The sequence below is a fragment of the Selaginella moellendorffii genome, unplaced genomic scaffold, assembly GCF_000143415.4.
Source record: "Selaginella moellendorffii unplaced genomic scaffold, v1.0 SELMOscaffold_12, whole genome shotgun sequence".
In the NCBI taxonomy this organism is placed as follows: domain Eukaryota; kingdom Viridiplantae; phylum Streptophyta; class Lycopodiopsida; order Selaginellales; family Selaginellaceae; genus Selaginella; species Selaginella moellendorffii.
Window position 1 is genome coordinate 1834033 of NW_003314273.1, and position 12597 is coordinate 1846629.

Below are 12597 nucleotides of genomic sequence, written 5' to 3' on the forward strand. Positions count from 1 at the left end.
ATTCTCTAATTTTAAAATGAACGGTTGAGATTAACTCGGCTATGTCAGCCCTAAAGCCTAGGGATTTAGGGTTTATGGAGGTGAGGATCGTCCCAGGGCGGGGAAGGGGATTGTTCGCGCTGCGCGATCTTTCTGGCGGTCACATTGTTCTTCGCGAATCGCCGCTGCTCGTCTATGGCGAGGCCGAGGCCACTGGGCCGTTCTGTGCCCACTGCATTCGTTGCGTTTCTTCCTCGTCCCCAGCGTGCGAATCGTGCTCAAAGGCGCGATTCTGCGACGAGCGATGCCGGGCAGCGGCGATAGCCTCGTCCCACACGCCGTGGATGTGCTCGGCGCTCCAGGATGTGGCGAGGGCAGGGATAGGTCACGAGGCCGAGACGCAGGCAAGGTTTCTACTCGCCGCTGTGAGCCTCGCGGCTCGCAATGCGGAGGTTTTTCAAAGGCTGCTGCTTCTGGATGGCCAGGCCAGCGTGTTCGCGAACGATCCAAGGCCCGCTGGAGTGGCTGAATTGGTCTTGGCAGTGTTGAGGACGCACTGTTTCGAGCTAGCAAAAGGACTTTCCTTGGAGTTGTTCTTGGATCTCCTGGCCAAGGACAAGATCAATGCCTTCGGTTTGATGGCTCCCAGCTCTGGGACTGCTCAGCGCAAGGTGAGAGCTTACGCTCTCTACGCACAAGCGTCCATGCTCAACCACGACTGCCTCCCAAACGCTTGCAGGTCCGCAAGATTGATTTGATTCCTTCGTTTCTTTCACTGATCTTTCACTGTTTACACAGATTCGAGTACTTGGACAAGCCTGGCGCATCCAACACCGATATCTACATTCGTCTCCTCCACGACGTGCCGCAAGGTAGCGAGATTTGTGTCAGCTACTTCCCTGTGAATTGGAACTACAAGGAGCGGCGGGAGAGGCTGGTCGAGGACTATGGTTTCGAGTGTAACTGCGAGCGATGCCGTGTGGAGCAGACTTGGAGCGACGGTGATGGTGAGGGAGACGAGGAAGAAGCCATGGAACACGACCAAACGGATGGAGATGGAGTGGATGAAGAAGAAGAGATGGACAAAGATGGCGATGGCGATTTCCCTCACGCGATGTTCTTCGTCAAGTACTTGTGTCCCGAAGAGAGCTGCGGTGGAACGATGGCGCCGCTGCCAGGCAATGCGAACCTCATGGAGTGTAATGTTTGTGGTCGCTTGAGAAGCGAGCAAGAGTTTATCGATGATCTAGAGCAGCACGGCACGGCACGGCACAGTGATTGAGAAAACCTGGAAATATACGAGAATTTTATTCCATTGATTCAGTTCTCTCGAAAAAACTGACCAAGCTATACTTATGGTTTGTCCCTCGAGCCAAAAGAAAATCAAAAAAAATCTCGAAAGATTACCGGTTAATCTCTTCGCAAAGCAATTCTTCGTCGCGGTGTTACGTCGACATGATTGGATCGTCCTTTTTCACCGACAGTCTCTCTGCAAAGATGAGAAGAAATCCATGAGCTTGAACGAGCAAAGCACGGGAAGACATACTCAAGTACTCGTAAGAGATGATCATCGCTGATCCCCACAGGGTCATGCTCAAGAACCGCGGCACGAGGCCCCTGTAAAGTCCCTTCCAGCCATCATCTTGTAGAAGTTGTCTCGCAGTTCCTACGACTGTGGGATTTCCTTCGCTACTCAGAACCTGGAACAAGAGTAAAAGTTTCAGCCTTGGTTCTTTGGAACCAGCAGAGGTACCTGGAGACGTGTTTTTATAGTGTCAAATGGCGCAGTAAGCGCTGAAGCACACGCAGCAGCCACCAGGCCACCAGCAGCTTGCACCAAAACCATCTCGCTCTGGCTCGGGATCTTGTGAGTTTCTTCTGTGTAGCCGAGAGCTCTGGTACAAACACTCACAGCCATGATAAGGCAGGCATACAAAACAGCTTGTTACCTCCAAAACACGCGCTGGCTGGTGCCGTAAGAAGCCCACCACACACCGCTTGTTGGGGAGTACGTGATGACCGACATACCAAAGCCTCTGTAAAGTCCCCGGATGCCATCGGCCTTGACAATCTGGCGAACAGCATCGATGCCACCCGCGTACTTGGTTGATCCTGGAGTCCCTTGAACCATCAATCTTTGGCTCACCTGGAGAGAACGATATAAGGTGTTACTTACGAACAAAAGAAACGAACGAAGAACAAGCAACGAAAGCTACTCACCACATCGAGCGGGACGAAGATGAACTGGGAGACGACTGAGGAGAGAAAGCCAGCAGCTCCATTCGCGATGGCGGCGGCGGTGGTGTCTGGAAAGTTGAGCTTGGACGTGAGGTTGAGCGCCGCGATCTTGGTCGTCTCGAGAGTTGTCAAGAACACCACTCTACTGGGAACAGTACCGGCAACGACGGTTCCAAATCCCCGGTAGAGTCCTCTCACTCCATCCGTGCTAAGAATCGATCTCACAATGGCGGGAGCTTTCATATTCACCGCCTCCCCCCGCGCCACTTGCATTCTCGTCTTGACGACGGTGATCGGATAGAGCGCCGCCGACACGCCCGAGAAGAGGCCTGCCCCTACCAGATAGAATTTGGTTTTGTCAAGCCTACAAAAGAAATCGATCGATCTAAGGAAAATGCGAGGCACTGCTAGCGATCTACAAAGCCAAGGGATTGCCGCGCTCACCTGTCCCAGTTGATCTCCGCTTGCGGCACTCCCGGCTTTTGCTGCGCGGCCATCGGTGCCATAGACCTCACAAGAACCCTAAAATCAAAATATTTTAATACTCTCCATAGAACTCTTCTTCTTGCGACTGCGCATAGAGTCCTCCCTCGCAATTTTCTTCTTCCAGATGCTCTTCCTCTTCTCCTTTTTCGTGCCCATCTTCCTGTCATCTTCGCGTCCACTGCCTTGATAATCCATGGGATTGATCGCAGTTCCATCTTCTTTTGTGTTCATCAAGTTCTCCTGTTCGGATCAAACATTGACGAACTTGATCGAGAGGAATGCTTTCGCCGGCACTTGCAGTACATGTCGACTAGGGAGCTTGCGACGCAAAGGGCCAGCTCGTGGATCTCGGTCAAATAGCTTGTGCAGAACATCAAAGTTAACTCGTGATCCCAGTTTCTACACACAAACAAGCTTAAAGTTTTATCAATCGACATAGCTCTCTCACACCTTTGCTTCCAGCATCTGACGTGCTGCCTCTGCCGCGGGCTCTGCCGGAGGTTTCTTTTCAGCAACTTTTCTCGATTTTCTGGCCTGGACACATCCAAAGATGCTGGGTTTGAGGTGCAGTGGCAAACTCACATTCAAAAAGCCAAAGTCATTCGTGAAGCTGTTTACAACACTTTTCCAGACTTTGACATGGTTGGTTTCAGAGATAAGAAGGTGAATAGGAGGAGCTGGTGCATGATTTGCTTCGTTCTCAGCAGCTGAGGCCGCTTGTTTTTGAAGAAGGCAATGTGAAGCATAGATACGAGTGTCCAGAGACATTCATTCGCATTATAGTTGATGTGGTTTATGGGCAGCAAAGGAGACTTTTAAAGGCTGTATCAAAGAAGCATCCAGTCAGAAAGTATGAGGCAGAGCAGTCAATTGTGGACCTGTACACAGCTAAATTTCTAATTGATGGAACTTTAGCAATCTTCTTCGACAAACTTTTGAAGCCCACATGTCATGGCTACGGTACTACAAGAAAGAAGGATATTTTTCGTGTTGGTAGTAGCATTGTTGAGGCTGTGGTTTAAGACAGGTGTCGTGCGTGCTCTAGTGGTTCGAATCCCTCAACTCAGTGAAGAGGTACGCAACATCTAAATTAAAGGACTTATCACTTGAGGTAAATCAATTTCCTTTGATTTGTCTCTTGAATAGAAATGCTTTCTAATATTTCCTCTTTTCATTTGGTTTTGATCAGAGCATAGTGAAATGGCTTGAGTATATGACTGAAGCATTTTGGGACATACAAAGTTCAAGAGAGCAGAGCTTCCAGAAAAAGGTATATTTGGACGCGGAGTTGACAAATACTCCGATGACAATCTTTAAAAGCTTTTGATTTTTTATATTTTGATTGTTTTAGAATGCGCGTCATATTGCCACAGCAAATCTAGTTGGACATAGTGTAAGTACTTACATAGCATTATTTCACAAAATAAAGTTGGAAATTAATAGAAGAAGGTGTCAATATTTAAGTTTAGTTCTAATTATCTACTTATGAGAAATTCGAGATGTAAGTTGATCTTTACTTAAATTTCTACGTCTACTCAAAGTTTATTTTTACAACAGAATGTAAAGCCTAGCAAACACATCTCTTAGATGGATGCTGCTATACAGAAAAGAGATTAAGCACAAAAGGACAGTCTTAGAACTCTAAATCAAAAGGTTTGTTGAAGTTTCAGATTTGTTCTTATTATTGTTCTTCTAGCAGGTAGGAAAAAGAAGAACAGAGGCTATGGAGAATAGTGAAGAATGAAGAGTTTGCAGCCAATGTAACTTCAGGTGCAAAATCTGCAATAGAAAAAGCAGGAAAAATTGTGGTATGGAAATTAAAGATTAACTTGTATGATCTATGTTCTTAGGTGGTTCCTAGTAATCAATATGAACTACATCATAAGAAATCATCTATTCATTATGGATCCTAATGGAGGTTTGATTGGTCATGGAAGAGTGGTGCCATGCTCAGCAAATTCCACTATTCACTGCCAAAAGCTTAGGCCAATCCATTTAAGCATCAACATATGAAGCATTTTACTAACAGTTTAGTTCACACATGTTTGAACAACTTATAGGAAACAGTTGGGTGATAAAGTACATATGCAAAGCAATCACTCTAGAAGTTCAATCTCAGGCATATATAACTTGCTTTTTATGACATATATAAAGTTCAATGAAACAGGTTGAAAAAAAAATGATTGTAATGTTATTATTTATTCTTTAGCAAAGGAAAATTGGTATAAAGTTCAATGAAACAGGTTTAATGTTATTATTTATTCCTTAGGAAAGGAAAATTAGGTTGTAATATGATCAATAACTTTTCAATCTCTTCAATCTTTGTTACCATTTGACTACTAATACATGTTATGACTTAAGAGTTAAAAAATCTAATTCACTGCTTGAAATTTTTTGGAAGTAATTGTACCTTTTACAATTGTCCAAATTTCAACCACTTATGCTTAAGAGATGTACTGATAAGTCATAATATAATTAAAACAAACTAACCTTTAATTTGAATATCTTTCAATTTCATGGATTTGAAGCTAATGAGGATAAAATTATTGGTTCTTGCTTTGCAAACATAAGTATATCTTTCACAGATGAATTTTGGTGTTGATGTTTTTATACATTAGTTTTTATATTGTTTAAAGTAAAGTTAGAGAAACACTGGTAGTCAATTGGATTGAAAAATGCCAAGTACTTGCTATTTGTGGAAGACACAAAAATAAATTATAATTTAAATAATGTCACTTCTATTTCAATGCAATTTCATATTTTTAATTATCTCAATTATTAAAGTTATTAATTTATGTGATTTGTAAAAGTAAATTTTTAGCAATCATTAGAAAAACAAATTGAATCACTTAAGCCATACACCACTACTTTTATATCTTCCTTGTCCAATCCTTAGTAAGGGTGAAAAGAAAAGGCATTTCAAATAAGATATTAACAATAAAAAAACCTTTTAAAACAAAATTTTTTTCCTTAAAAATTTAAAAAGTGTAAGGTCCAACTATACAATTACAATGCCGTATACTAATATTAGTGTAATGGATTTTGGTAGCCATCAAATTAATTTCAATCCGAACCACTTGATCCTATATACAAACTAATACAAACTAAACTTTTGGGCTAATTGATATGCATATTTTCTATATTCCTTTTCCATATTTCATACATTCATATTGGTGGAGGTGAGGGGCACCTTTGATTGTCCCTGATAAGTGCTTGGATTTAAGATTTTAGTTTAGATTTAACTTTTGTATTGTCTAGATCTAGTTTTTTCCATTTCCTTTCTTTTGTCCTTTCTATTCAGGATTTTGGTTTAGATTTAACTTTTTGCACTGTTTAGATCTCCCTTTCCTTCTAGCTTTTTTTTTCATTTCTCTTCTTTTGCCTTTTCTTTTTCATTCATCTTTATGGTAGATTAGCAATCTCTTCCTCCTTTAACTCTAGAGTGACAATTGGTACAATTGCTTGATGTTATGCGATTGCAATTAAACAACCAAACTTAGTTGATGGTGGCATTCATGACACGTGGTGCAACTCCTCTTACTCTTGGTGCCAATCCTCACGTTCGGCCGGAGTTCTTTCGCGGGAATTCTAGGGATGATGTGTACCATTGGTTTAATCACTTCACAATGATTGCCATATATTATTCTTGGGATGATGCTCGATGTTTGCGTGAGTTTCCCACATGTCTCAAAGGGACGGCATTGCCGTGGTACAATGGTCTGAGCGCAGCCATTCATGGGGATTGGAGTGTTCTCCTGGACATCTTCAAACACGCATTTAGACATGTTGATGATTGTGATGATGCCTTCTAATAATTGCATCATCTTTGTCAAGGGCCATCTAAGTCAGTGATGCAATTTAGCATTTGTTTCTGAAGCCATTTGTTTCTGAAGCCTCTTGCTTCATGCGGAGCCAAATATGTTAGAGTGGATCAAGCTAGAAATGTTGTGGCTAGCACTTTATCAAGATTTTATCAAAATTGTGCATGCATTTGCTCATGCCACCCTTGACAATGCTCTTTGCTTGGCACAACATTATGAGATGTCACTTTTTTAACTTCTCGTTGCACATCCTTCAGCTCCACTTCCTGTGAGTGATAGTCCTATTCTAATGAAGGTTGATGCTGCTACTGCTCAAGTCCAAGGACAAGTGCAAAGACGTGGTCGTGCCCGTGATGTTTTTTGCTGGGCATGTGATGAAGTTAGTCACACTTATCGGCACTGTCAGCATTTTCCAAATTAGTGGCCACCATTTTCTAGGTGGAGATCTTGGTGTCAACAATGTTTTGTTGGTGTTGCTGTAATGGAAGGTCTGGACACCGAGATGCATCTGGGAAACGAAAAGTTGCAAGAGTAACAAAGGCATCTTATGCGAATATGTTAGTGACCCCTCCATCTTTTTTTTTAGAGTATCATCAAAGGGTTGACTTAACACCCAGTTCATCCAATATTTACTTTCCAAGCTCGTTTTTATAACAAATGGACTCCTTTTATTCTCTTCGTGTTGGTTGATATAAGTTTGAGTTTATCTTCTATTGCTCAACCTGTTACCACACATTGCCATCTAAACTTGCATCATGTAGTGGAGCCAGTTTTCATTCTTTATAACAACGGCCGTACACATGCATGTGCACATTCTTTTTCGATCTCTCCAACAATCTTTGTGTTGCAACAGTTGACCGGCTCATGAAGGAGTATCTTGATCTCTTTGAATTTGACATATCATCTAGGGCAAAGATTGCCACATGTCATCCGATTCCAACCGAGGATGCTTATTCAATCAAGGTTTTTCTTCGTTATCGGTCACTTAAAGAGATTAAGATTTTACATGCAAACATCAAGGAGATGTTGAAGAAGGGTGTTATTCAAAAGTCATGGAGTCTTTAAACATGTGAACTTCATCTTGTGATGAAGTCTAATGGGAGTATTTGTTTTTGCATTGACTATTGTTCGTTAAACAAAGTGATGATCCCGGATGTGTACCCTCTTCCTCACTCTACTATGTAAGCGACTAATTTTTCCATTCTACTTTAGTCACTTAACCACATCTCCGACCACTTGGAAGAGTCTTTTTCACAACCTCCGTAAGTCCAATTCGGGACTTGGGGATTGATAGCCCCGAGAATGGCATCCATGCCACTCAACCTTAGCACTTGGTCCAAGTGCTCCACGTGTCCGATCCCATGACCGACACCCCAAGGTACCACTGACATATCGGCCTGTTACACTAAGACCATGCCCATTCACCTTGGTCACACCAGTGGTCTAACGCCATCTATATCACAGTCCCATCATCCGTCCATGAGTGATCATCCCAGATCCACTCGTTCGCATCCTTAGGATGCCCACAGACATGGGGAATAGCCTTCCCCAATATCTCTTTTCCAGTCCCCACCAAGTCCCTTTCTATTCGTGGCCGTGTTCGCCAACACTGCCACTGGATCAAGGCCCACAGGCTCGACCACTAAGTCCAACTATCCTCTGGGACTTCCTCACTCTGTGACTGTGTCCTTGGTCACCACACCAAAGGGCTACTCCTCTTCCTTTCCACAGTCTGGGACTTTGGGGCAATATTTCGGAACACCGTGGCCCTACGCGGGCCTCGTGGGTACTCTCCTCGCCTTCTGCCCTTGGGTGCTCTAGCCATGGGCTTAGAACGAGGTTCCGTTGAGCCACACCAGGTATCCAAGTAGGTAGTGCCACCCACACTTGGACTGAGAGCATCGGCCAGTCGATCTCCCGGGGAAACTAGAGCCGGCTCTTGAATACTTCACCAAGCTACCCCGCTTGTCGGTCCGTATTCACTCTAGTCTTGGACTTCCCAGTGGTCAGCTCACCACCCAACACTGGGTATGGCCTTCCTGGGCCAAACTAGCCTTTCCTGGCCAAACTGGCTCCATTGCAGTCCTCCCCCTACTATACTTTTGGAGCTCACCAAACCCCCCAGGGTCTGGGAGACGAATGTTTTGGGCTTTCACCCTCTCGGACTCGGACTCGGACTCGGACTCGGACTCGAACTCGGACTCAGACTAGGACTCAGACTCGGACTCGGACTCGGTCTCAGCCTCGGCCTCGGTCTCAGTCTCGGTCCCGATCTCGGTCTCGGTCTCAGTCCCGGTCTCGGTCCCGGTCTGGGTCTCGACTTCGGACTCCATCTCGGGTCCATCTCAAACTCCATCTCGGGTCCATCTCAGACTCCATCTCAGACTCCATCTCAGGTCCATCTCGGACTCCATCTCAGACTCCATCTCGGACTCCATCTCGAGTCCATCTCAGACTCCATCTCGGGTCCATCTCGGACTCCATCTCGAGTCCATCTCAGACTCCATCTCGGACTCCATCTCGGGTCCCATCTCGGACTCCATCTCGGACTCCATATCGGACTCCATCTCGGGTCCATCTCAGATCCACCTTGGACTCCAACTTGGGTCCCATCTCGGACTCCATCTCGGACTCCATATCGGACTCCATCTTGGGTCCATCTTGGATCCACCTTGGACTCCAACTCGAGTCCATCTCGGACTCCACTTCGAACTCCACTTCGGACCCCAACTCGGGTCTATCTCAAACACTTCCACATGTTATGTGTTGGTCCTTTTGGGTCCTTTTTTGGAGCCTCGCTTATTGCTCACTTCGTGCTTGTTCCTCAAGCACTTCATTGGGAGTTTCACTCCCACTCTCGACCTTTTCAAGTCAAAGCTTTTAGTCCAAACATGTTACGCTCGTTTGGCTTTCACTTCGGCCACTACCACGTGGCGCCTTTTCGACTCCACTTTGGGGCCTAGGGATCTTGTGTCTCACATACTAATCTCTTGGATCATCTAGAGTGAAGTCATTGGTTCACCAAGTTAGATCTTGCTTTTAGGTACTAGCAAGTACTGATAGCCGAAGAAAATATTCCTAAGATTATTTTTTGTACACCATTTTGTTTGTACGAGTTCTTGGTGATGCCGTTTGGTTTGAACAATGTTCCAACAACTTTCCAGCAGATGATGGACAAAGTTCTTTATGATATGCCGGAGGTGTGTCTTGATCCACTCAAAGGGGACGTGGGAGGAGCACATTTATGATGTTTGTAAAGTGTTGGATCGGCTATGAGACATTGGTTTAAAGCTGAAGCGGTCGAAGTATGTGTTTAGATCTATAAACACAACTTATCTTAAGTACTATATTTCTTGTGATGATTTGCAAGTTGATCTTGACAAACTTATGGCTATTCTAAAGTTCCCTACTCAGAAGTGTGTGAATGATGTGCAATGCTTCTTGGGCAAAATGTAGTATTTCAGTCGTTTTGTGGATCATCTTTTTTATCGCATTGCACCATTGCAAGTGTTGTTGAAGTCAACAATGTCATCTTTCATGTTGTCTCCGGATTGTGAGCAAGCATTCATGGATCTCAAAAAGTTATTGATGACTCCTCTGGTTTTGGCATATCCTAACTACACTTGAGTTTTCATTTTGCACATAAATGCTTCTGATATTGGTTTTGGAGTTGTGTCGATGCAAAAAAGCCCGAGTGTGCCTGGTTAGCGCCATCCCATTGCATATATAAGCTGTATATTACAACCAGCGGAAGTGAATTACTCCAGGATAGAGAAGGAGTATTTATCAGCAGTTTGGGGTTTTGAGAAATTTTATGCATATCTACATAGTTCTCAAACGTTACTAAAAGGTGATCATATTGCTATTATTTCATTATTGAAGTAAAAGAACTTGGTTAGTCGTATTATTTGGTGGGCTTTGAAATTTCAAATATATAATTTTGATATTATTTATCGCTCAAGGAGTTCTATGGCTGATGCTGATGCCCTTTCTCAAGCTCTTCTTCCTTCTCCACTTTCTTCTCATGTTTCTGATGAGCTTGTTATTCCAACATCTATAAATTTTCTAGACGAGGATTTTATGCTATTAACGGTTGCTATACTTGATGTTTAGTGTCCATAAAGTGTAGAGCGAAATCTACTTTCTTTTGATGACGTTCGCAAATCTTAAAAAATTGAGCCATGGATTCAAAGGCTTCAAGATGGGTTTGAGAATCTTATATCACTTGTTAATGGTTTGCCATTCCAGCATTTACATTTTTAATATCACTTTGAAAACAGCCTTATTTATTTTATGGGGATGGATCCTAATGATCATTTATGGTTGGTGGTGTCTTCGCTATAAAAGACCATTAGGGTTCTCTTGTAGATAGACTGAGATCTGGAGGAACGTCAGGAGGAGGCATTGGCAGATCTATAGGTGGTATCAATTGTTCTTAATCCCTTTGTACGAAATATTTCAACCATTGCACATGCACGATTTCTGGACATTTCTAAACATTTCTGCATAATTTCTGCATTGGTCTGTAGAAACTGCTATGATGAGCTATTTTTTCTTTCTTGTAACTTGGGTCTTCACCATATAACATTTGGCATTTCAGTTTATGAAAGGATCCCATGATTTGGAAGGAGAGTCCAATCCACCTATACTTCAACTAGCTGGTAAAAAACGTTTTGATGCTAAGCAAAGAAAGCTGAAGGAGTTTCACTTGGAAGACCCTAAAGAATTGTGTGTGCGTGATTAAGGAAAGGCTTTGAAGCTTGGTTGCTTATGTATTGAACCATGCGATCTATAGCTTGATGAGGATATTGACTTAGAAACTTGGGCAACTCACATGCAGAAGAAACTTTGTCGGATCTCTACAATGAGGAGGTAAATAACATTCAACAGTCATATCTCAATTGAGTTCATGTCCTTTGCCTACAGAAGAATGCTTACTTGAACAACAATGAGGAAGTACGATTGAAAACTGTCATCTGGACGGAAATGAACAAGAATACCCTCAGGTGTTTGTCAAATACTTCAGCTGTCAGGAGTTTTAAAACTCACAGGAACTGGAAAGGAAGCAGCAATAAGAGCTGCAAGTGAAGATGCACAGGGCAGAGTCTGCGGCAGAGGCAGCACGTCAGATGCTGGAAGTAAAGGTGAGAAAGAGTATGTAGATTGATAACATTTTGAAAGCTGCTAAAGATATGCTCGTTTATTTACGTACAAAAAGATCACGAGTTAATTTCGATGTTCTGGACAAGCTATTTGACGGGAGAGATACGAGCGAAAGCATTCTTCTGGATCAAGTTCGTCAATGTTTGATTCAAAAACAGGAGCTGTGGCTCTGTCAGAGATTTTGTCTGGAACTGGTCCGGAGGTTTATTTTCAGCAATTTTTCTCGAATTTTTTTGCCTGGACTTCGACTGGCGTGAGGAACAGGAATTGTTTCATTGAAGTGCACGAACCTTTTCGGAGCTTGCGACGGCGCAGCGGCGATGTCAGGGGCCGATGCCTCGTCCAGATGTCATTGAAGGCCGATCAAAGGAGAATCCGCAAGGATTGGTGGACATAAAATGATCTCTGAAACTCCCAGAAGATGGAAATGCGATCAATCTCACTGTTATGGACGAGAAGAAAGAAGTGGAATATCAATGCGATGGACAAGAAAATGGAAACGAAGGAGGAGAAGAGGAAGAGGAAGAAGAAGATTCCAGGGAGGACTCTATGCGCAAACGCAAGAAGAGTACTACGAAGAGTATTAAAACGATTATCACTCAGCCAGCTCTCTTCTTGTTAGGATCCTGGGTGGGAAAAATCCCCCTTTCTAAGCGGGATTTTGTGAAAATCCCACTAGTGTTTTCCCTGTGAGTGTCTAGCGGGCGATGCAGTGTTGTTTCTGCTTGTGCGGTCTTTCTTTCAGTAGCTGCCGCTTGTTGGTATCCAAAGAATCAAAACAGTTTTTACCCACGATCATTATTTACAAGTTTAAGAGTGGCTGACCATGATCGGCTCTCACGGCAGAAGAGCTCGTCCAGTCGATTTATTCTTAAATGTGAATGAAGCTCCACAGCCACGGATGGCTCAA

The 12597-nt window shown here is 43.5% G+C and overlaps 2 protein-coding genes across 3 annotated transcripts; one reads left to right on the plus strand and one right to left on the minus strand.

Annotated features, from left to right (window-relative positions):
• Window positions 1-70: 70 nt before the first annotated feature.
• Window positions 71-1298, plus strand: LOC9660609 (histone-lysine N-methyltransferase ASHR2). The gene is made up of 2 exons (XM_002969291.2): window positions 71-718; window positions 778-1298. The coding sequence occupies exons 1-2, from the start codon at window positions 75-77 to the stop codon at window positions 1259-1261; spliced, it is 1128 nt and encodes a 375-aa protein (XP_002969337.2). The 5' UTR covers window positions 71-74; the 3' UTR covers window positions 1262-1298.
• LOC9659716 (solute carrier family 25 member 44) lies at window positions 720-2719 on the minus strand. Of its 2 annotated transcripts, XM_024674512.1 has the most exons (7): window positions 2662-2719; window positions 2200-2581; window positions 1929-2125; window positions 1733-1874; window positions 1526-1679; window positions 1387-1468; window positions 720-1267 (listed from the first exon to the last, which is right to left on the minus strand). In XM_024674512.1, exons 1-6 carry the CDS (start codon window positions 2712-2714, stop codon window positions 1425-1427), a joined length of 972 nt encoding a protein of 323 aa, XP_024530280.1. In that variant the 5' UTR covers window positions 2715-2719; the 3' UTR covers window positions 720-1267; window positions 1387-1424. The 2 variants fall into 2 exon arrangements, with proteins under 2 accessions (XP_024530280.1, XP_024530279.1); XM_024674511.1 differs by having other exon boundaries at window positions 1263-1468.
• Between the last annotated feature and the right edge of the window lie 9878 nt (window positions 2720-12597).

What these genes read in the sequence shown, in the direction of transcription:
- LOC9660609 (XM_002969291.2), top strand. Translation starts at nt 75, where the DNA reads ATGGAGGTGAGGATCGTCCCAGGGCGGGGAAGGGGATTGTTCGCGCTG. An exon ending in TGCCTCCCAAACGCTTGCAG is followed by an intron (nt 719 to 777) that starts GTCCGCAAGATT and finishes CTGTTTACACAG; the next exon opens with ATTCGAGTACTTGGACAAGC.
- LOC9659716 (XM_024674512.1), bottom strand. Translation starts at nt 2,714, where the DNA reads ATGGCCGCGCAGCAAAAGCCGGGAGTGCCGCAAGCGGAGATCAACTGG. An exon ending in CTATAAAAACACGTCTCCAG is followed by an intron (nt 1,680 to 1,732) that starts GTACCTCTGCTG and finishes CTCTTGTTCCAG; the next exon opens with GTTCTGAGTAGCGAAGGAAA. An exon ending in CATCTCTTACGAGTACTTGA is followed by an intron (nt 1,469 to 1,525) that starts GTATGTCTTCCC and finishes TCATCTTTGCAG; the next exon opens with AGAGACTGTCGGTGAAAAAG.